At 44.7% G+C, this 23,966-nt stretch overlaps 1 protein-coding gene across 1 annotated transcript in view; it reads right to left on the reverse strand.

Moving 5' to 3' along the window:
* OCRL (OCRL inositol polyphosphate-5-phosphatase) overlaps positions 1–23,966 on the reverse strand; it is a 2,544,778-nt gene that overhangs the window by 1,764,419 nt on the left and 756,393 nt on the right. Inside the window, exon 11 of the mRNA XM_044057236.1 lies at positions 14,333–14,449. Within this exon, the coding sequence (XP_043913171.1) occupies positions 14,333–14,449 (117 nt within the window). The remainder of the gene's footprint in view (positions 1–14,332; positions 14,450–23,966) is intronic.

Below are 23,966 nucleotides of genomic sequence, written 5' to 3' on the forward strand. Positions count from 1 at the left end.
TACAGGCAAACAAAGAAATAGGGGGTTCTAATCAAAAGACCAGCACTGGTAGAGTTTTTAGTAGAATCTAGAACAGAAGCTGCCATTAAAAAAGGAATAACCGACCGGCACTTGCGAACAGCTTCTGCTTCGGGCGCCACGCGGCAAGAAAGACGGAGGAAAATGGCGTCGGCTGATGCCTTTATACCCGGTTAACAGCAGCTATGACGTCGGGTGAAGTGCGACATCAGCCGAGGCCAGACCCAGACTTTGGAATCCGGCCGACCGAAGGGCTGCCTGAGGCAGGACAACCCATTTGTTAGGACTGCAGATGCATCCTTGAAGGACATCATTGCATGATAACTATAAGAATCAATCAGAGGAGGCTAGAAAGGATTGGGAAGAGAGACTGGATAAGCAAGTCACAAAGAAACAATGGGAGGATAAATGTACGTCTCCCAAATATGCAACAAAATCTAGATCTAGTATTTTTTCTTGGAAATGTTTACATAGATATTTTTATACCCCAAGTAGACTCCAGAGAACTTTTCCTCTGGTAGACAGCAAATGCTGGAGGGGTGATGGAGAAGAAACAGGTAATTGGGAACATATTTTCTGGGAGTGTGGTGAGCTGGCAGACTAAGGATTCCTTGCAGGATGCACTGTCAGAGATGCTGGATGGGTAGACTGGTGTGACAAGAGAGATTATTTTTCTAAGCTATGATACAGAATCAGAATTGTCTAAACATGGTGAGGCATTACTGTGTTTAATTTTGGTGGCTGCCTAAAAAGCAATTACTAAAAAATGGAAATCAAAATCTAAACTATACTAGATGTAGTGAATATAGTAAAGATAAAACAACTGCAATAGAGATCTTTAGAAAAGGGTAAGAGCAAACTACATAGGAAAACTGGGAATTGTGGGAACAACACATACAGGGGAGGAATGAGGTTTAAAAGAGGGCAGGACTTAAATGAGCTATGTAATGTTTGACTGAAAATGAATGGATAGATTAAAAGTGATGTATAATGTATGCAACTGGGTCAGTATGGTTTGTGATGTAAAATGCTTGCAAATAGGTGTGTGTCAATGTGGTTTGTTTTCATTTATATAAATATATGATTGCCTATGTTGTAAATCATGGTTTAATAAAGATATTTCTTGTTTTGGAAAAAAAAAACAAAGCCAGGAATTGAATAATTTATTTAATGTTGTTTAGGTTATATGATGTATAGCAATACATGGGAAGCATATTGTTTGTAAACATGAACTTAACACAGTTTGACTACTTTTATATAAAGGTAAATTTGTCTACGTCTCCAGTGATAATTTAACAAAGGTGTTTAAAATTTAGACCATAAAGTCTGGAGTCAAATTGAATCCTTCCAAGGGAGGAAACTTTGGGGGGAAATTTTAAGGCTCACCTGTTGCTTATAAAAGTTAGGAGCATGAAGAGGCAGACATGGACATCTGGTTCCTTGATTTAAAGAGGGTGACTGACTCAAAGACCTGTGTATGTGGATGACTATCATGCACTTCCACCTTACAGCAGACATCAAGTTATTAACAACCACGAACTGGACTCAAAAGCCCACAGTGAGGAGTCCAACCCAACTGTAAATGCACAGGTTCGGCCTCAGGAGGGCATGCTGGATTTAAACAGCATGGTGGCCTCCAGAGGATCATCACTACAGGCTTCAGAGAGGTCAAAGATACTAGAGCCACCAGCTGCAAAAGCACCTCTATGGATCTGATGCCGTTCAGTCTAGACAGACTCCTATGACTGAGGTAGCATTCCCTGTTCCTCCAGTACTCTTTCTCCAGTGTACTTCTCTATATATTTATTTGTCTTGAACAGAACATCCAGAATCTTTGTGACAGCTGATGACCTCATAAGGCAGGATGCTCAGAAAAGATTTTCAGCCTTTTCTCGTCTACACAGTTTTGGAGAGCTTGCTCCCTCTGCCTCATGATCCTTCTTTTAAAATTATCAAAAATCCTAAAGATGTAGTAACTGACGCTGAAGCAAAATATACACTCAATATGAAAATCTTTATGAGGATTCTGCCTACAACAAGCACACTTCTTAAACTTTTCTTGGGTAGGCATATTTCAGCAGAAAGAGGGGCATGTAACCCTAATCCATAAAATGCAACAATATGAGTAATAGTTTTATCATAGAAAACATATTCCTTAACAGATAAGCATATGACACCTATGGTAGAAATGGTTGAACTGCTGGACTGATGACACTGAGCTTGTGACAGCTGCAAGAAAGAACTAAAGACAGAAAAGACGGCTGGCACCCTTACATGAGAATGAAGTGACATCCTAGAGATGGGGACATCCCCACCAAGATGGGAAGTAGAAAAAGGGCAAAGCTCTTGGAAGTGGGGACGGGTATCAGGTATTCTGTGGCAGAAGTCCAATTTGTTACGACACATACAACAGTGATTCATACAATTGTATAATGCTATGATGCTGTCAAATGATACAAGTACACACTTGTCCAAGAGAAGGATGGTATCTACCTAGCAACATCCACATTTACAGATGAGCTGATGCAGTGAGACTGCAGCTAGTACATCTGACCCTGAGGAGTCTCCTTGATGGGTCATACAAATTAGCAGAATCCCAGAAAGCAGACCAGTGTAAGGAGCTCAGAAAAGCTGGAGGGTCTGGGTGTTGAAGGTTGAACTATGAAGTACAGATGTATCAAATGAAGCACTACAGCTTTAAGACATGTAGTGAAAATCAAATGGCAAACGCTTTGATGTTTGATTTGTAAAGTACACGCTGGAAGGTGCAGTGCAGTGTAGCCACTGACCACAGCATTATTCCATAACAGGGAAAAAAAGGGCTGCATGGCTGGAAAACGTCTTGATGTTTGATTTGTAAAGTATGCACTGGAAGGTGCAGTGCAGCACCACTGACCAGAGCATTATTCCATGACAGGGAAACAAAGGGCTGCATGGCTGGCAAATGACTTGAAAAAAAATTTTTTTTTTTAATTAGCCGTCCTTCCTTTTTAGGAGTGAGGGAGACTAACAGCTACTCAGTCCATGTAAACAGTCTAACCTGCTGATGTGCATCCAAAGGATAAAGGCCTCTCTGCCACAGTTGCTGTTTCAGCAAAGAAAACAGGGAAGTAAACGCAGTGGTTCAGAGACCATTTAGAAATTACTTTGAAAAAGATCAGGATGATTCATTGAAGGGGTTCTTGACTTTTGTGAAAATCCAGAAAAGTTCCCTATGCATATAAAGCAACTTTGAGACCCTGATAATAGAGATTAGCCACCAGAACAAGTATTCAAAAAAGCACTTAAAAAGACAAACTTCAGCACAACTGAGATGGGTGACTTAAAAGGCAGACAGGCAGTCTACATTCATGAATTTCAAATCCCTTGAAGGAGAAAGATGTAACAAAAAAATGAGATGCACTAGTCCTTAAACGTATGGCTTGACCACAAATACTTATGCAATAGTCCTTTGAGGTATGGCTTGACCACAAGTACTGAACACAGTCCTCAAAAAGGTCATAATGGACAATCACATAACAGATGTACCATGATTATAAAATAACTGATGCTGAAATATTAAAGTGTCTAAAAGTTCAGAATCACTTGTAATTTGAAAAAAAAATGAGGCAGTACAGCATATCACTTCAAAAATGGGGAATCTTTTCCATTTGGTTGTCCAGTTTTGCTGAGTGTAAGATTTCTGGGCAATCAAACATCTGCCCAACTCTAGCATACAGGAAAAACAAGCCTCGACTACAATCTACATGGCCAGATTTCAAACAGTGGCTCATGCACTGGCATAGCCAGTTCGGGAAGGATAGGTATGAGTGGCTGACGCTAGCTCACCAATCTTGGGTCAGGGCCAACTGCCAGCAAGTAAGTGGAGGTTTGCAGGCACTGACAGGACTAGGGACACTTCACTTCACTCTACTAAGCCAGTGAGGGAGCCTTCACTAAAGTGTGTGTGGGAAAAAAACAGGTGCATTGGGCGGACAACATAGGTCTGTGCAGTAATGAGAGTATCATATCAAAACACTGTTTGACATTAAAACCTATAAGAAATGCAGTCTGTTGGCATCAATAGATGCCAGTGAGGGCACAAAGTATTTCAATGGTTACCTAAATGACAGGTGTATGTCAGCTTTCATCCTTATATTGAACACTTTCCACTGCTGTTGGATGAAATAGAGTCAAGGCTGATGGTAAAAAAAAACTTGGGGGGGGATAAATTCCAAAACACAATTCAAAAGATAAGGTAGGATCAAATCATATACATCAATAGTCAGGCCTCGATGTGGAGAAAGTTGTTGACACATCCATTGTGTATACCCATGCCTTGGACAATGCCACTTTCTTAAACTGCTAGAGAATTCAGAATCTAAAAACATAACATTCTCAGCCATCAAGGAGCAACATGATCTAGTTTTAATTTTTTTTCTTAAATATAATGATGTTTGGATTAGCAAGAAGAGCATAAGATGTATGGGAATCTTCTAGCAAAAGGAATGAGAAGACACCTAGCAGCTCTGCTCCCCCCTTGCCTGCTGCACCAAGCAGAATAGGCAGAAATCCGCATTCTTCAGAAAAGCAAAAAAAGAAGTTATGTCTTACCATAATATTCCATCTGTGTTGTTGATCTTCACCCATTCATCACTGATGGGTTTCGGCTCCGTCCTCGGAACCGAGTCGGCCTTATACCAAGCACGTGCCAGCCAAAAACTCTCAAGCTAAGCTTTTACCTATAATCCCCTTCTCCCTGTTACCTCAGATCAAGTTTGCCCTAATCAGCAAAGCAGAGGCTAAACCCTAATCCAGGAAATGGACCCAAAGTATCCCCCAGGAGCCTCTGGGAGGGGGAAGGGGGGGTGGGATGTGATGAATGGATGAAGATCAACAACACAGATGGAACGTTATGGTAAGACATGACCTCTTTATCTGATGCTGTTAATCTTCATTCCATTCATCACTGATGGGACAGAGTCCCCAGCTACCTTATATCACTTGGGTGGCCCTATGGAAGTGCAATCCTGAGCACCACTGAACCAAAAGAAGCTCTTCCCCTGGAAACCAGATCCAATGTGTAATGAGTGATAAAAATATGAGGGGACGCTCTCGTAGCTGCTGCACAGATGTCCAACGAAGCTCTGGAGTGGAACACCACAGAAGTTGTCATTGATCTGGTGGAGTCAGCTCTGATGTTTGGTGGAACAGACTTTCTTTCTTGGCTATAAATGAAAATTATACAGTCTCTCAGCCACTTGGATGGGGTCAATTTAGAGAGTGACATTCCCATTTTTGGACCAGAAAAGGATATAAATAAATGGTCTGATTTTCAGATTATCTTTGTCCTAAGTAAAATCTCAATTGTCTGTGGACATTAAGTAAATGTAAACAATACTCTCCCTTGATCAAAAATTTAGGAATAAACACTGGCAGGTCAACAGCCTGATTAACAGAGAGCTCAGAGATTACTTTGGGCAGGAAAGAAGGGTTACACAGTCCATAGTGATACTTTGTCCTTATAGAAAATCAAATAAGGATGCTTGGTACAAAGAGCCTGGAGCTCGGAAATGCGTCTGGCCGATGTAATAGCCACCAGAAAGAGATTTCTAAGATAGAAACTTGATGGCACATGTGGCTGCTGGCTCAAAACGAGGCCGTGTCAAAGACTGTAAAACATGTGAGATTCCAAGGTTCTGTGGGATGCTTAATTGGAGGTCTGGAGTGACAGACTCCTTTCAAAAAGGTTTTGCTTAGATGATGAGAAATTAAAGAGGAGTCACCAAAACCATTATGAAAATTTGAAATGGGAGCTAAATGAACTCATATAGTTGATGCTGCGGTGCCCTTCTCAAAGATGTTAGACAAGTACTGGAGTACGGCAGAGACTGGTGCAGAATATGGATCTAGTTTTCTCTGTCTAGACCGAATAGAAGATCTTTTCCATTTGTCAGCATAAAGTTTTCTGGTGGATGGTTTATGCGAAGCCAGAATAATGTCACATACTGGAGAGGGAAGATTACAATGCCTGGAGATCATTGGAAGTGGAGAAGCCAAGCTGTCAGCTTGAAACTGGTCAAGTTCGGGTGGCTCAACCCTTGGGGGTGAGAAATCAGATCTGGAGCTGGATCCAAGGTCCATGGTCTGCAAAGTAGATGAGGCCAGAGAAAGGGGCACCATACCTGTCGAGGCCAATATGGTGCTATGAGGATCATTTTGCTTTTCAACCGAAGAGCTTTCTTCAAAACCTGAGGAATGGGAGGATAAGCATAAAGCAGCCCCGTGGGCCAATCGTGGATAAGAACGTCCCTCGGGGACTCCTCCTGTGGGGGAATTAGGGTGAAGTAGTTGCTGCATTTGTGGTTGGATGGGGAGGTGAATAGGTTGCAAGGCTGACCCCAATGGCTAAAAATGTTTGCTGCTAAGTTGGGGTTAAAAGACCACTCTTGAGGCAGGAGAATGCATCTGCTCAATTTGTCTGTGATCACGTTGGAATTCCCTGGAATATGCATTGCTATGAGAAAGCAGTTGGAAGCTATCGCCCATTGCCAAACTGTCATGGCCTCTCCACATATGGGATAGGACTTGGTTCCTTCTTGTTTGTTGATATACCAAACTACTGATATGTTGTCCGATTGGATAGCAATTGTTCCCGAAGAAAGGGAGACTGAAATGTTTGCAACGCCAAAAACACTGCCCTCCATTCTAGAAAGTTTATATGTAGACTGGCATCTAAATCGGACCATGTGCCTTCGACAGTCATTCCCAGAAAATGCCCCTCCCACCCACCCTGTCAGGGAAGCGTCCATAGTCACAATGGCACTGGGCTGAAGGGGGGGTGGAAGGATCGGCTCCAAAGTTCTGTCTCTGACTTCATTCACCAAGAAAGTTCTTGTTTGCATCAATTTGTTATTTGAATCCGGCAGGACAACAGGTGGCAATTTGGATACCACTGGGTTAACAAAAGTCACTGTAGGAGTCTGATGTGAAGCCTTGCTAAGGGTACTGTCGATATTGATGCTGCCATGGACCCTAACAGATGTAGAACCTGTCGAGCTGGAACCAAGACGTAGCAGAGTATCACTCGGAGCTGGGTCCTTAGTCTTTGAAGCCTGTGATCTGGGAGAGAGATTAAACAAGAGTGGGTACTGAATGTCACCCCTATAAATTCCAATGATTGGGTTGGAGTTAGACTGGATTTCTCCCAATTTACAGAGATTCCCATGTGATTTGTCAAAGAGAGGGTGTAGTACAAGGCTTTACCAGTAGATGCTTTGTGGGGGAGGTGAGGAGCTAATCGTCTAAATATGGAAACTCACAGAATTATTGTAGTCTCAAGTCAGCTGTCACTGCTGCCATGCACTTGGTCAACACTCTGGGGGCTGTAGAGTCTCTGAAGGGCAGAGCACAGAATTGATGATGATTGGCTCCCAGCCAGAAGTGAAGGAACCTTCTGGAGTGTTTGTCTATCTTGATGTGGTAATGCACATCCTGAAGATCTATCAAGCACATCCAATCACCATCCTCCAGAAAGGGGAGAATGGACTGAACAGTGACCATCTGGAATTTTGTCTGGCTGATGAACTTGTTTAAGCAGCTGATAGTCCAAAACTGGTCTTCAGTCCCCTATCTTTTTTGGCACCAAAAAGAATCTCGAGTAGAATCCGGATCTAATCTGGTTTGGTGGGACTTTCTGGATGACACTTTTTAAGTACAGCTTTTCTATTTGCAGAGCTGCTTCTTCCCTTAGACTGGGTGGAATGTCTGGAATTTGTTTTAGTGGCTTTGGGTAAGTGGTGAATGGGATTTGGTAACCTCTGGTTATATTCTGTAGCCAAGAATCAGTGGTGATTGATAGCCAAGCACTGGGGTGCAGAGAAAGACATCCCCTGACTGCTTCCACAGGAAAGCAATCGGGACGCTCTTCAAGAGCGCTGATAGGGTTGTCCAGAGAATCTCTGGAACCCTGATTACGCAGACCCCCCTCTGCCTCCATAGGGGCATCTTCCAGAAGAGTTGCCCCCTCTGCCTCTGGGGGTGAACTCGCCACGTGTCACGAAAAGGACCCGGAGAATTTTTGTGCCACAATTTCCCACTTCTCTTGTTTTTCTTTCGGCTTTTCCCAGTTAGGGGTCGCCACAGCAGAACTCCGGTCCGCTAATGACTGGCAGTTAACTTTTACGGTGCCGAGGTGCCAGCTCGACACCCAACCTTCAATGAAGGCACACCCATTCACGCATGTCTTTCGAACGCCACTCGACCACGGGTGGGACATGCAGACTTCACACAGTAGGCGCTCCAGCCGAGAATCGAACGGGAGAACCTCTTGCTGTGAGGTGACAACGCTACCACTGCACCAACGCGGCTTATAATTTCCCATTTCTCTGGTTCCTGGAAAAAGAACGCTGAGGAGTAGAGAACACAAACAGCAGTCAGGGTCTTGCCGTCCTGCTCACACCTGGCTAGTGTGTCCTTCACTTTAGGGCCAAACAGGGAAGACACTGGAGTGTTAAGGAAGACTTAAAAGGATCAGCGAAGTCACATAGGCGCATCCAGGCATGACGTCTCATCACTACACCTGAACACACAGCTCTAGCCGCCCCTTCGGTTGCATGTGAAATTAACCTCATGGATGAATTAGATACTGATTCCAGGTCGCTAGCTGCGAAGCTACCAGGTCATTAACCTCGTCAGACACCTGTCTTGATAGACTACCAGAGAGTTTGGAGATGAGGTCTCTCTGGAGTCTGGTGAAATGTGCCAGGTATTTCAAGGACCAAATTGCAAAGCTTCATGAAGCAAATACTCAACGTCCCCAATCTGTCCACTGCCCGGGACTCCCTGTTAGGAGGGTGAACAGTATGGCTCTCCTCAGTGAACTCTTTCTTTGTGGCTGCTGCAACCACCATCGCATCTACTGGGAAACCTTTTGACCAATGTGTATTTTTCTTCAGGGGGAGAGAGGATCTTGTCTTGTCTCCTGGGGATTGCTTCAATAGTGTCACGGTTCTTCCAGGTGCGCTGCATCACAAGCTGAACAAGCTTGTCTGCAAGCGGGGTCACCCAAGAGGTAGATGGTCGAGCACAAAAAGCCTGCAGAAAAATGGATTCCTCGAAGGAAGGGTTTTTTTGGACTTGCAGTCATCCCTCTGTTTCAAGATCTCAAGGATGTCTCCGAAGGGGACATCTTCAGGGGTGATGGTGAGGATCTTTCCACTTCATCATAATCCATATCCTCGGTGAGGGACTCCTCAGGGGAGTCCATGCGCTTCCTCTTGCACAATTTCTTCCTAGGAACTTCCTCAGTGGGAGCTTCTGAGGAGGACCCAGAGGAAAGGGCACCCTGCAGTAGGCTCTCCTGTGACTCCCGTGCTCGATCTGGGATGGTGGCCTGTGACAGCTGCAGCTCAGGGTAAGGACATGGCGGTTCCAATGCCAAAGGCTTGCCTACAGAGGCAAGAGCCCTCTCCATCGCCTGGAAGGCAGGGCAGCCCAAAGAGGGGTGGGAGCCTGGAACCAAAAAGTACAACCTCGGAACTGGGGTCAAACCCCACTCTGTTGAGCCTGCTCCCAGGAGTGGAGCCTCAAGCTGGATTGGTACTGACAGGGCTCCTGGCACAGTGGACGGCACTGTAGATAGGGTCAGTGCCGAACTCAGAACTGAGGAGCCTACAGTCCAGTCCCAGGACTGAGGAAGACCTGGTTCCAACGGAACCAAAGGCCAAAGGGTCGGCTCCAGGGTCAAAGTGAGATCCACTGTTGGCACCGAAGCCGAGGGTGCCGAGAGAGGCATCAGTGCAGAGGGCTTCGAAACCTGCAAAAAGGATGAAGGAGGCGAGTAAGACTGAGTCCGTGAAGCTGAAATTCCAAATCCTAGAAGGGATTAGGTTTTGGAATCAGAAGGGATCCCATAGCTGTCAGCAGCTGGTCCACAAGGCGCACCACATCTTGTTTGGAGAGGCTCCTGGTGGATCTAGTGGATATTTCCAAGGGGGACTCTGGACGCAATAGGAAGGGACTATAAATCTGTCCCAAGAAGGGATCCACAGACAAGGAATATCAGGTCTGTGCTTGCATGTCTAACAGCACCCGTCTCCAATTTTGAAACGATAGGGGGAGTAGTGTCCATCTGAGCTAGTGGAACCATGGGAAAGCTCAGTGCTGGAATCGGGGTAGAGATCACATTTTTGGTTTCGGTCACAGTCAGTGCCATAGACATTCATCGGCACCAACACACTTGAAATAGACGGTACCGAAAGTGGTACCATAGATGTAGACATTTGGTCTGGAGAGAAAGTTTGGGTTTCGGTGGTCTAGCCTTCTCACCAGAGGGTGAGGAGGGTACAGAATGTGGCTTCTTTCTCTCTTTTCTAGGAGAGGGTAAACCCTCCGATGCAGAGAGAGCCTCTGAGAAAAGGGCAATTTGAGAAGGACCTTTAAAATCAGTTTATTTTTACTCTCATTCAAGGTGCATGTACTGAAACCCTGACAAATAGAGCAAGGCAGTTGTAGAGAGAGATGAGGCACTCACAAACAATAAACAGTCATCATGAGTGTCACTCTTTGGCATTTTTCTCTCACACTTCAGGTGTTGTTTGAAGCCTGAAGTGCCCTTTTTTTCAGACATGTTAACATCAACACAAACAATACAGTATCAGGAAAAAACAGACCATAACAATAAATAACAATACTACAACCACAGCTTACACAGAAATCACAGAGGAAAATACAAACAATGGTATTGGAAGATTACCACAGTGGGTAGAGAGAAGGGAGATAAGCAGCAAAAGTACAAAGATTACCAACAGGTAGTTGACAGGAAAGTTGGAAAGGAGGGTTGAAAAGACTTAGTGATAACTAGGTACAAAACAAAATAAAGCAAAGTACGGTATTAAACTTTCCAATAAACACTTATCTATCTAAACATCAAAAATATCAAAGACTTAGCTGAGAGCTGGCTTGAACGCGGCTTTATGGCTATGCAGCAAATGAGATGAGAACAGGGAGAAGGAGATTATGGATAAAAGCTTAGATTGAGAGTTTTTGGCTGGCATGAGCTTGGTATAAGGCCGACTCAGTTCCGATGATGGAACCGAAACTCATCAGTGATGAATGGAATGAAGATTAACATCATCAGATATAGTGTTCTCCACATCACCTCAGTGATGGTCAGACATAGGTCGGAAATCCACTGCCCCAACAGATGAGTGCAGGAGCAGCTCAAGGAGTCTGCCAGCTCATTCACTTCTGTGCTCTGTCACATTGAAATAGAAAAATGCTTTTGTCTACGACCCACTGTTATTAAGCATCACCTCCCTACACTGATGGTATGCCCAGTGTGCCCCTTGCTTGTTCAGACACCACAAAACAGACTGCCTGGCTGCCCTAATGGGGGGATGGCCCCAGAAGAAGGCCTTCAGGGTCAGGAAAACTGCACAAAGCTCTAACTAGTTGGAGTAGATCTCCACTCTATGTGGGATTTGCAGCTAATTTGGGAACTGAAAAGAGCTCCTCACCCCACCAATGAAATACATCATAAGAAAAAGCAATGATTTTGGCCTTATGAAAGACAGGCCTGCTGTGAGGCTGAAAGGGATGTCCAACACACTAAAGCTCAGAGGTAAGGAATATTTACAGCACTGACACTTCAGTCTATTAAAATTCCTGAATCTTTAAAATGCAAATAATATGAAAAAGATAGCATCTGTCACACTCATAATAGGCAGAAGGGACCACAACAGGAATAGGTGATGCTTCTTGCAGTCCTCCAGGGTCAGATCAGACAATTTCTCTCATTTCATACTCATCCCTATTGGTCTGGGTTCAGAGGCACAGCTGAAGATTCAGGCCTAACTTTTTTTTTACCTTTTTTCGGAGGCCCACTGGATGGACCTGATGCACCCTCCACTGCACGGGCTAGTCACTTGAGTCTCTGATTCTCAAGGTAGATGCTCAGGGCAGAGAGACAACCGGGGAACATCTTGGGGACAAATGTCTGACAAATCTAGCAAGCCTTTCAGTTGTGAGCAGATAACAGACAGAAAAGACACTGATCGTGGTCATCTTTGTGTGGAATTTGTCTTCCACAATGGCAGGGAACTCTATAAACACTTTGGACAATTCCCTGGTAAACACTCTAGGTACTGAAGAAAACCCAGCCAATAACACTTAGTACTAGAAGAGATGCCTGCCCATTGCAATTCAGAAGAACTTCCTATATGAACCTCAGATATCAAACGAAATTCATCATATCCATCCAGTGCCATTATTCAACAGCCCTGACGCAGAAGTGGCATGACATACCAGGAAATCTCCATCCAGAAATTGATGTGCAGATGTTCACAATGTGATCAAAACCATCTGTCCAATATGGAACACTGAAAAGGTGGAACAGCTGTTATAGACTATTTCAAAAGGACCAAAGTGTGTTCCAAGAGCTCTGCTAAGACTGCTTGGTTTTTCAAAAGTTATTCCTGCAGTACAACTAACTGTAAGACATGGTACAATATGACCATGTCTAGTGCCCACTGGTCCTTAGCAATAGGTCTTAGTGCCAAGAAAGTCCTTTGTCAAACTGGTAGCCCCACAATGCAGTAAGGAGTGTTGCACCTGCACAAGCAGTCATACTCCTGGATGACACAGCTGGCATGACAGAGGCCAAGACCATGTGATGCTTAAGAGCCTTCCTCACTGATGGTGAGGAAGCATATTCGTCTTTATCCATCCTCAAGAGTACAGTGTGCTTGCATGCAACTTTAATACAAAATCAATCCGGATAGGAGAGTCTTAACCAAACAGTGCTTTTGCCCAGAAATGGGCATCAGGGATGCTGCTGCTTTTTCCTGATGAAGTAGAATGCCAGTCATGTCTCCCTGCCTAGGAACATATGACAGTCCACAGCTATGGCCACTGCATCAGCACAACCAAAATTAAAGTCTGCTATGGATCCTAGAATCTTATCCAGATCCTTCCTGAGACAGACCTCTGGGAGAGTCTGCAAGCTTTTGCAGGATGAATTACAATGGAGGGCTGCAATTTAGGCAGGTGAGATAATCAGCTGAAATCCCTGGACACCAGCATGACAGAGTAGCAGTCATTGGCTACAGCTTTTCAATGTTTCGTCTCTTCAAGGTAGAGGAAATGGGGGCCTAATACAGTCCCTGTTGGATTACATGACCCTCAATGTTTTAACCAAGAAGTGAACATCAAAGCGGGGGGGGGGGGGTTCTCATTCTCCTTGTCTGTCTCAAACACACTGCACTCCAGATCTTCATGCTAATAATAATCTGAGAATGAGGGAATCCTACAGCCCTCTCAGCTTCAGGCACAGGTTGGACCTTGTTTCATGTAGGGGTTAACATACAGCAGTCTTCTTCCACTGGCTCAGAGCTGTGCATACAAACAAACCTGCCAGTGTCCAAGCAAGAAACATTCACCATTTTGCTAACACTGTGGTGACAGGATAGGCCAGGAAATTCTCCCTTTAACATTTCTGTAAGGCAGGGTTGAACCACTGGCAGGTAAGGAAGAACTTCACTGTCACACTCCTGTAAAACGATAGGAGCAATTTCATTGTGGGTCTTGGATAAGTATTTCATGGTCACAAAAACAATTGGAGAATTTACATTGAGGCAATGAATGTAGGTGCTTTTCACCTACATGTGCCAAGACTTAACATCCAAACTGTACAAAAAGCAGACAAGTTCTGGTGATGGGGCTAGACATACTTATGTAACTGGGCCACATTCATGGGGTATTTGATGCAATGAATTGTCTTTCTGAATCAATAAATGTGCATGGTTTATGAGGTAACAAAATGGATTATGGTAAATTCAAGGTTTATTTCATGAGTTTCACCCAGATGTACCAATGTAATTGGCTGTCTCAGTTACTGTGTGTGTCTATATGTCCCAAGTCATTGCTGAAAACTGCCAATGGACCAGTTCACTTATCTAGCTAACAAATATAAAACAAACTGAATGACCTACGTTATCTTCCTGTCTTTAAATGGTGAACGTACTTTATGCCCTCCTACAAAAGTGCAGTACACGCTTTACTGTAATACTATAATTACCATAAAAAAATGTACTTTGTTGTACTGTTGTTGTTGCTGTATTCCTTGAAGCTGCACCAAAAAAAGGCAGCTCTGTTAAAATTTTGTCAAAAACCTAAGTAGTCAGCAAGGCTGGGTAATATAAATAGCAGTCAAGACCACTGTCCATTTACCCACATCCACAAAACACCATTAGGTCAGGATTAATTAAATGTTATAAGTGCATAGACTGTAGCTTACAACCCTCTCGTGTCATTTCGTTGCAACACCAGTTCTCACCATTTTGCCCATTAGTCCTGTGCCTGCAGTTTCTGCCATCACTTCCCTAATGTGTTTCAGATGCTGTTCCTTGACAAAAATCACGAGCATCATTCCCACCAAACGGATTGTGCGTACCTAACAAGAAAAGATGAATCACAAGTATAAGTTCAGAAAACAAGTTACTTTGTATTAATATCAACTTTAATTACAAAACACAGATCAGAAACCACCTTAACCACTTACACAGCTCTTATATTCCTCTTAATCGCACGCATAAAATTATGTTTTCCATGAAGAAAACTACTACTGCAAACAAACCCAAGAACCACTTCCGCCACCTCCACTCTACATCAGTGCTATGTTATCAGCTACATAACCACCACCACTTCGAATGAACACATCCATCTGCATCAGTAACAGAAGCTCTGTAACTCCATTTTTAGGTTCATGTATTTATCCAAGTGATATTAAAAAAAATTGCACTTCAAAGTATTGTAAAAATGAAAGTTATATTAGATCTGTATTGTCATATACTGTCCATTCCTCCCCATATGGGGTCTTGGATCCAACATCAGATGCGTCTTCAGCCACTCCAGGCCTTAGGATCCAGTGCTCAGGCTTTTTCCCCAACCCATAATTCCCCCTGTATCACAGCAGCTACCTCAGATCGAGTTTGCCCCTTCTAAAGTCCTGACTAAGGTGGAGAGAGAAACATTAGAGAAACACTGGCTAAACATCAAGATCCAAGGCAAAGTCAGTTAGATCTGTCACAGGTTAAAGTCTGCAGCTGAGATAGAAGGGATGGGGGATGGCAGGAGGGTAGTAGAGGACTGGATGGAATATGACAACACAAATCTAGTGTTATAATAATTACAAATGAAGTTGTCTATTCATACATTCCACTACATATGGGGCAGAGTCCGCAGCTACTTAACACTTGGGTGGCCTTAAGGAACAACATTCCTGAATATAGCTGAACCAAAAGACACGCTAGACTGAATGTCCAAGCTTGTAATGAGAAATGAATGTGCGCACTTTTCACCAGATAGCTTTAGCACAAATATCCTTGATAAGATCACTGGAGAAAAAGGGTGTAGCTGAAGCCACTGATCTAGTTGAATGGGCTTTGGGTTTTTAAGCCAAAGACAAACCTTTTTGTTTATATACAAAAGAAATGCACTGAGTCAGCCATCTAGCCAAGTAAATCTTTCATACTGCTTGTCCCAGTTTAGTCTTTGCAAAGTAAATAAACAACTGGCCAGATTTTCTGATAGAGACAGTTCAATGTAAATAGAGACAAAGGTGACGGACATTCAAACAAATGAAAGGTGTTTTCACCTTTGTTGGAGAAATTCAGAAAGAATACGGACAAATTTATGGCATAACTGAAGAGATTGCCACCTTTTGGAGAAAGGATGGATTCGTCCTCAAACCAACTGTCTTTATGATAAAATAAATACAGAGATTTTGAGGAAAGTGCTTGCAACTTAGAAATCCTTCTTGTAGATGTTATGGCCACTAAAAATAAGGTTCTTCAAATCAACTCTTAGCAGTTTCAAATGGGGGTCTTGTCAAAGTGTGTAAGACAACTGTGATATCCCAAGGGGATGTAACAGGAAGATACCTCTAAGAAAGACTTTAGATAATAGTTTAGGGGTGTATCCTTCCCCATGTGAAAAGTAGAAATTGTGCTTTGATAGTGGAATAACTTGCTCCCCCCTGAAAAAGACGAGCCAGAAAATCCAAAATTGTGGAAAAAAGGAGCCGAGGGTCTAGGTCTTTTTTTGATGTCCAAATAGAAAACAGTTTCCATTTGCTTTTGTATAGCTTCCTGGTAGAAGGCTTATGACAGGAAGGCAAAATGTGAACAATGTAAAGGGACGCCTGGACTGTTGAACCATCATCAGAACTGGAGAAACTATACAGTCAGTTTGAGTGTCCGTATAAAGTCCTACGGACAGGTAATATATCAGATCTGGATCTAAACCCAAGTCCAAAGGTGGGTGAATCTGATACGTTCATAGATTAGTACTAGGCTAACTGCTCTCTTGGGCCACTTTAAGCCTAGTCAATTTCCCCATGTGAGAATCAAACCCTGCACCTTGTGTCTGTAAGGTAAACAACTTAACCATTATGCCAACCTCCCACCCTGATGTGGCCAAAGGAAAGGAAACCACACCTGTCGAAGCCAATCAGGGGCTATGAGGATGACAGATACCTTTAGCACCATGGTTCGTTGCAGAAACTTTGGGATGAAGGTAAAAGGGGAAAGATGTAAAGTAATCCCTGGGGACAAGAATGCGTCTCATCCTTGCGAGAGATTAGAGCAAAGAACTTGATACATTAGGTAGTCTTGGGAGAGGCAAAGAGGTTGCAACAAGGTTGCTCTCAACAGCTGAAGATTTGCTGTGTTACAAGGAGACTGAGTGATTACTAGATAGGGAGTAGAATGTGTCTACTCAATCGGTCTGCTAGAATGTTGGATTGCCATGGGATGAGAGTTGCTACCAGACAGTGACACAAAGACATCACCCTCTGCCATACTCTCATGGATCTTGACACAAGAGGTAAGATCTGGTTCCTCCCTCCTTGTTGATGTACCAAACGGCAGACATGCTGTCCATTTGAATGGAAATCACATCCAAGGGAAGAGCCCCCCAATAGGCCTGCAACACTAAGAGGACTGTTCTCATCTCCAAGATATTGATGTGAAGACTGGTCTCTTGAGAAAACATGCCCTGGACTGCCCTTCCTAAATAATGCCTCCCCCACCCTACACTAATAGGGGGACTTCCATAGTCACAGTGGCCTGTAGACCAGGAAGAAGAAAAGGATGTCCTTCCTGAAGATGAGTGGTGGTAACCCACCAATGAATGTGTTGTCTGCAAATGTTTATGAGAATGATCAAATGCTTCCTTAATTAATGCCTGATGGACCATTGCAGAGTCCATTGAACTACTCTCATGTAAAACCTGGCCAGAGTGACCACAGTAACAAAAGCAGCCACAGAACCTAAGAGACAAAGAACCAGCTTGGCTGGTGGCTTCTTTCTTGACAGAACTTGTTGAACTTGAGAATGAAGGGCAATGCATAACTCGGGAAACTTAGCAGTTAGTGCTGTCACGTCTAGATGGGCTCCGATAAATTCTAGAGACGGAGCTGGCTGAAGATGAGCTTTCTGAAGATTTACTATAATCCCAAGATCAATACACAGATGAAGCAAATAAAACCTGGCAAGGATAAGTAGATCCCTGGATGGGGAGATTATGAGCCAGTCATCCAGAAAGGAAGCACTCAGAATCCTTGCAGTACTAGAAGAGTTGCCATTACTGCCATACACTTGCTAAACACCCAGGGGACTGTGGTGGAACCAAGGGGCAGAGTTCTGAACTGGTAACAACTAACTACCATCTAGAAGTGAAGATATTCTCTGGATCACTTCTCCATTTTGATGTGGTAGTACACATCCTGAATATCTATAAAAAAGAAGCTATGTACTCACCATAGTGTTCCATCTGAGTAGTTGTACTTCATTTGACCTCAACCTGTGGGTTATGGATATGTATCGGATCCGAGCTGGCAACTCTTACTAGCATCAGCTCCGAGCTCCAAACTCCTCCCCTTACCCATAATACACTTCCACTGGCTTCCATCCATCGAATTTGCTGAACCTTATACTGAGAACTCGACCTGAAAATTTTACTTGTGACCTATACTGCAGCCCGTAGGCTGATCATATGCCAAGATCCGGGGGAAGGAGGGAGGGACAACTACTCAGATGGAATGCTATGGTGAGTACATAACTTCTTTATCTGAAGTAGTTTACTTCATTTGGTCTTCAACCTGTGGGACAGAGTCCTCAACTACTAAACTCCTGGGAGGCCCTCATGGAAGGATATTCCGGAGCACCGCGGAACCAAAGGATGCTCTCCTTCTGGAAGTCAAATCCAATTTGTAATGAGCAATAAACATATGAGATGAGGACCAAGTAGCTGCACAACAAGTATCATCCAAAGACACTGTACACCAAAAGGCTGCAGACGTAGCCATGGACCTAGTGGAATGAGCTTTCACCTGACCTGGAGGAGACATGCCTCTATCCTTACAGACCTGCAGGATGCATGAAGAAATCCATCTAGTTATAGTGACCTTGGAGATAGGTTCCCCAAAAAGGGTTTATAGAAGGATACAAACAATTGATCAGACTTACGGAAATGTTTTGTCCTATGTAAATAGAATCGTAACTGTCTATGAACATCCAACACGTGGAGTTTGTATTCCATCTTGTTAGTAAAATTAGGAAAGAACACAGGCAAACTGATGGTCTGATTGATATTGACTGGTGATGCCACCTTAGGAAGAAAGGATGGATTGGTTTGAAGGGAAACCCTATCTTTGTGAAAAATCATGTAAGGAATTTTGATAGACAAGGCCTGTAATTCTGAAACCCTTTTTGTAGAGGTAATAGCCACCAGAAAAGCTGTTTTCCAAGATAAACATTTCAGATCTGCAGTTGCGCAGGCTCGAAAGGCTCAGCGACCAAAGCTTGAAGAACCATAGTAAGGTCCCATGGGGGAACAGGATCTTTGACCAGGGGTGTAATAAAAAGGTTCCTTTGATAAAGGCTTTACACAGTCTGGAAAAGACTAGAGAGGCAGAATTCTCGCACACATGAAAATGAGAGATGGCAGCCAACTGAACTTTGACAGTGGAAGAACTAGCTCCATGTTGAAAAATATCAGCTAGAAAATCGAGAATGGCGGAAATAAGAGCCGTGAAAGGGTCTAAATCCCTTTGAGAGGCTCAAAAGGAAAAATGTTTCCACTTGCTGCAATAAACCTTCCTGGTGAAAACTTCTGAGCAGCCACCAAAATAGATCTGAGGAGGATAGTCCAGGAGTCCTAGCAATCACGGGAACTGGAGCAGCCAAGCTGTGAGCTTCAGGCTGTCCAGATTCGGATGAGGCATCCACGAAGGGTGTGAAATTAAATCCTGAACAGGATCTAGGTGTAGCCAGAAAGTGAGACCAAAGGAAGGGAAACCATACCTGGTGAGGCCAGAACAGGGCAATGAGGATCACTTTGCTCCACAGTCAACGAGCTTTCTGTAGAAACCTTGGAATGAGAGGTACTGGCAGGTAAGCGTACAGAAGACTGGGAGGCCAAGCATGAACTAGAGCATCTCTGAGGGACTCCCCCGGCAGGTGATTTAGAGCAAAAAACTTGCTGCACTTCGCGTTGGAAGGAGATGCGAAGAGATCGCAGCAAGGCTGACCCCACTCACTGAAGATCTGTTCCACTACTGACAGATTCAGAGACCACTCATAAGGCATCAGAATGGTCCGACTTAGCCTGTCTGCTAGGATATTAGACCATCCTGGAATGTCCGTTGTGATGTGAAAGCTCTCATGGCCTCACGACAAAGGGGGTAAGATCTGGTCCCTCCATGTTTGTTGATATACCAGACCACTGACATGTTGTCTGACTGAATAGCAATCATCCCCAGAGGAAGAAAGGCATGAAGGGCCTGCAACGCTAGAAGGACCGGCCTCATCTCTAGGACATTTATGTGCAAGCTGGTTTCTATAGGGGACCACAGGCCATGGACTGTCCTGCCTGAAAAATGCCCTCCCAACCGAGTTGGGAGGCATCCGTGGTCACTGTGGCTTGGGCCGGGGCTGGAACAAAAGGTTGTCTCTACAAAATGTCCAGAGTGCACTTCCACCATATGAGGGACGACTGACATACTCGACTGAGTTAAATTGGATATGTCAATGGCAGTTCTAACAGGGACCACTGTACAGCTAGAGTACACTGTAGAATTTTTAATGTGTAACCAAGCACATGGGAGAAAGTTATGGTCGCCGCCATCGAGCCTAAGGCCCTCAACACTGATTCCGCCATAGGAAGATGAGAATGGTAGATCAGGGAGACATGCATCCTCAGGTTTTGAACTCTCTCAGACATCAGAAATATTTTGCACTGAAGTGTATCTATCCTGGCACCAATGTAGTGAGTGAGCTGTGACAACTGCCATGCACTTTGTGAACACTCTGGGGGCTGTAGAGAGTCCAAAGGGAAGTACTCTGAACTGGTAGTGATTGGCTCCCACACAGAAGCGCAGAAATCTTCTTGATGGCTTGTCCACCTTTATGTGGTAGTACGCATCTTTAAGATCTATGGAGCACATCCAATCGTCTTTTTCCAAAAGCGGGAGGAAAGACTGTATTGTGACCATCCGGAATTTTTGTACTCTCACAAACTTGTTCAATACACTGAGATCCAAAACTGGTCTCCAGTCCCCAGTTTTCTTTGGCACCAAAAATAGTTTTGAGTAGAATTCGGATCCTATCTGGTCTGGAGGGACTATCAGGATAACTCTCTTTCTTAGCAATTTTTCTATCTCTAGTGCTGCTTCTTCCCTCTGACTGGGTAGAACGTCGGGAAGATTTTTTGAAGGGACGGGACAAAGATCAAAGGGGATATGATAACCTCTGGTTATAATCCTTTGTACCCAAGAGTTGGTGGTGATGGTTAGCCAAGCAGAAGGATACAAGGAGAAATGTCCCCCAACCACCTCCAGAGGAAAGAAGAGCTCTGGTAGGATTGACCAGGGAAAGAATCCCTGGAACCCTGGTTATGCGGACCCCCTCTGCCCCGAAAGGAGTGTCTTCCCTGTGAGTTTCCCCCTCTGCCTCTGGGGGAGAACTCGGCCCATGTGTCACGGAAAGGGCCCTGAGATTTCTTGAACCATATCTTCCCACTCTTTTGGTTTCGGAAGAAAGCACATTGAGGGGAAGAATAACAGACACCTAGGGCAGAAAGGGTCTTACCATCCTGTTCACATCTGGCCAGTGTGCTTTTAAACTTTGGGCCCAAACAACGAGGAGGCCTCAATGGGGGCATTAAGAAAGCAATACTTAAAGGGTTCCACAAAGTTGCATAAGTGCATCCAGGCATGTCGTCTCAAGACTGCAGCTGAACCCACTGCTCTAGCTGCTCCATCTGATGCATGAGATACCGGTCGCATAGAGGAGTTAGATATAGACTCAAGGGTGGCCAGCTGAGAGGACACTTTGTCACAGACCTCATCAGACATGGCACCAGCCAAGGTTTCAGAGAGCTCAGAAACCAGATCCCTTTGAAGCCTGGTAAAATGTGCCATATAATTCAGGGACCTGATAGCAAAGGTCGCTGAAGCAAAGGTATGCTTCCCTATTCTGTCCAGGGCCCGGGACTCTTTGTTAGGCGGATGGACAGTCTGGCTTTCTTCTTCTGCCAGATCCTTTTTTGTTGCGGCTGCCACCACCAAAGCATCCACAGGAAGACCTTTGGACCAATGGGGATCCGAAGCAGGAGGGGACAACATCTTATCTGGCCTCCGGGGAATAGCTTTGATGGTATTAGGAGCCTTCCAAGCACGCTGCACGATGAGCCAGACAAGTTCATCGGCAGGTGGATTAACCCAGGAGGTAGGGGGCCGGGCGCGGAAGACCTGCAGGAACACAGATTCCTCAGAGGTCGGATTAGAGGCTGCCAGTCACCTCTCTGTTTCAGGATTTCGAGGATATCACCAAAGGATACCTCAGAGGGTGACCGAGGGGATCCTTCCCCCTCATCAAAATCTGTGTCTTCGGTGAGGAACTCCTCTGTGGAGTCCATGTGCTTCCTCTTACACAAACTTTTCCGGTGGACCTCCTCAGCGGGAGAAGCTGGAGAAGACAGCGGAAAAGGGGATTCCTGACGGAATATATCCTGCGGCCCTTGCACCCGGTGTCCGGTAGGTGCGACTTGTGAAACCAGTGTACCAGAGGAGGGCAGAGGTATAGACAGTCTGGTATCGCCAGCAGCAGTGAAAGCCTTCTCCATCAGTTGGAAGGCTGGTCCAGAGGAGTGCATGTCTAGGACAGAGGTCACCCCTCTCGTAAGTGGCTCAGCCTGCCGACCAGGAGTCCCTGGATGGCTGTGGAGCAGCAAACTATGCGTGTCACAACTGACATCCTGGGTTGTAGCAAAACTTTCCTGCCATGAAGGCAACTGCGGTTCCTTAGTGAGATCCATAAAGGGAACCGCAGAAGGGGAAGACTGTGCTATATCCATGGACTTCAAAGGCAATGAAGGAGGAGAATAAGAAGGGGTCTTTGGAGATGGATGATCACCTCCCAAGGAAGGATAGTTCCTGAGGGGTGGGATACCTCTGGCCAAGAGTACCTGGTCCACAAGACGCAATATATCATGTTCGGAAAGGCTTCTAGTGGACCTCATGGAGACTGAGGGAGAAACAGGCCTGGCAGACTCGGTGCCCATTTCATCTGACCGCACCGAGGACAATGGTGCCGAGCGAGACTGGACAACTGTTGTCTACACAGAAGAAGTCATCAGTGCAGAGGTCATGGTCTGCACCGACACAGGGATCAGTGCCGAAGTGGCCGTCAGTGCCGAAGCTGGAACCGACAAAACTGGAGTCAACAATAAAGGCGTTGGTTCCGAGGAAGATCTCGGAGCCGATGCGGTCAAGGTCTGCGCCGACAGAACGGTCAGTGCCAATACAGTCGTAATGGTCTGAACCGAGATGCCCCTCGGTGCTGATATATAGATGGCTGCAGGAGAAAACGGAGCCGAAATCACTAATGGAGCCGAAGGCCTCGGTGCCGAAGGTCTACGTACCGAAAGCACTGGGGATGACTGAGTAGGCTCTGGAGCCGAAACTTTAGTCTTTTTAGGTTTTGGTTGGCGGGAGTCCCCAGCCAGGGATGAAGGCAAAGATTTAGCCTTAGTAGGAACATCCAAGGTTTTCTTATGGGCTCTAGGTGGGGTTGAGGCCTCCGACCCAGAAATAGCCCCTGAAAAAGGAGATTTTAGAAGTCCCTTCAGTAACAGCTTGTTTTTCCTTTCCAACAAGGTTCTATTAGAAAAGTTCTCACAAATAGTACAGGATGGGTTAACAGACAAATGGGAAGCTCTCAAACAATAAACACACAAGGAGTGTGCATCAGAAGTAGGCAGCTTGTGCCCACAATCAGAACACTGCTTAAACCCCAGACTACACTGCTTAAACCTCAGACTATCTTTCTTATCTGCCATGACAGCAAATTAATTAATTAATAGAAAAGTTACCAGCAATGGTACAAGAGAGTACCCGAAGGTATGAGAGAAAAGGGAAAAGGATTACCAACGATGGTAAAGAGAGAATACCGCGCGGTAAAAGTGGTAAAGAAAGAAGCAGAAAAACCTGAGGAAATGATGAAGGCTAGATGCGATGGGGTAAGAGACAATAAAATATGAACTTTTCTGACAGAAACGTAATCTGTAAAACTATTAAACAACAATTGACTGTACTTGGCTCAAGAGAAGTAGCTTGACACGCCCGAATGGCAACGTGACAAATGAAATCTGGGGTAAAAGGAAGATGGGAATTGTGGGTAAGAGTTTAGCTCGAGAGTTTGAAGCTGACACGAGCTTGGAAAATGGCCGGCTCGGTTCCTAGCTCTGAACCGATACCCATGTGTAAGGAATGAACGAAGATTAACAATATCAGATCATATATTTTAGCACTCTGAAAAAAAAAGTAACCTACTAGGGAGTCTACTTTCAACACACTTGACTGCAGCCATATCCTTCCCAATGCACATTAGTATTTCCTGGCTGTGAGC

This window comes from Protopterus annectens, chromosome 15.part0 (assembly GCF_019279795.1).
Source record: "Protopterus annectens isolate FY-2018-M chromosome 15.part0, PAN1.0, whole genome shotgun sequence".
NCBI classification, from domain to species: domain Eukaryota; kingdom Metazoa; phylum Chordata; order Ceratodontiformes; family Protopteridae; genus Protopterus; species Protopterus annectens.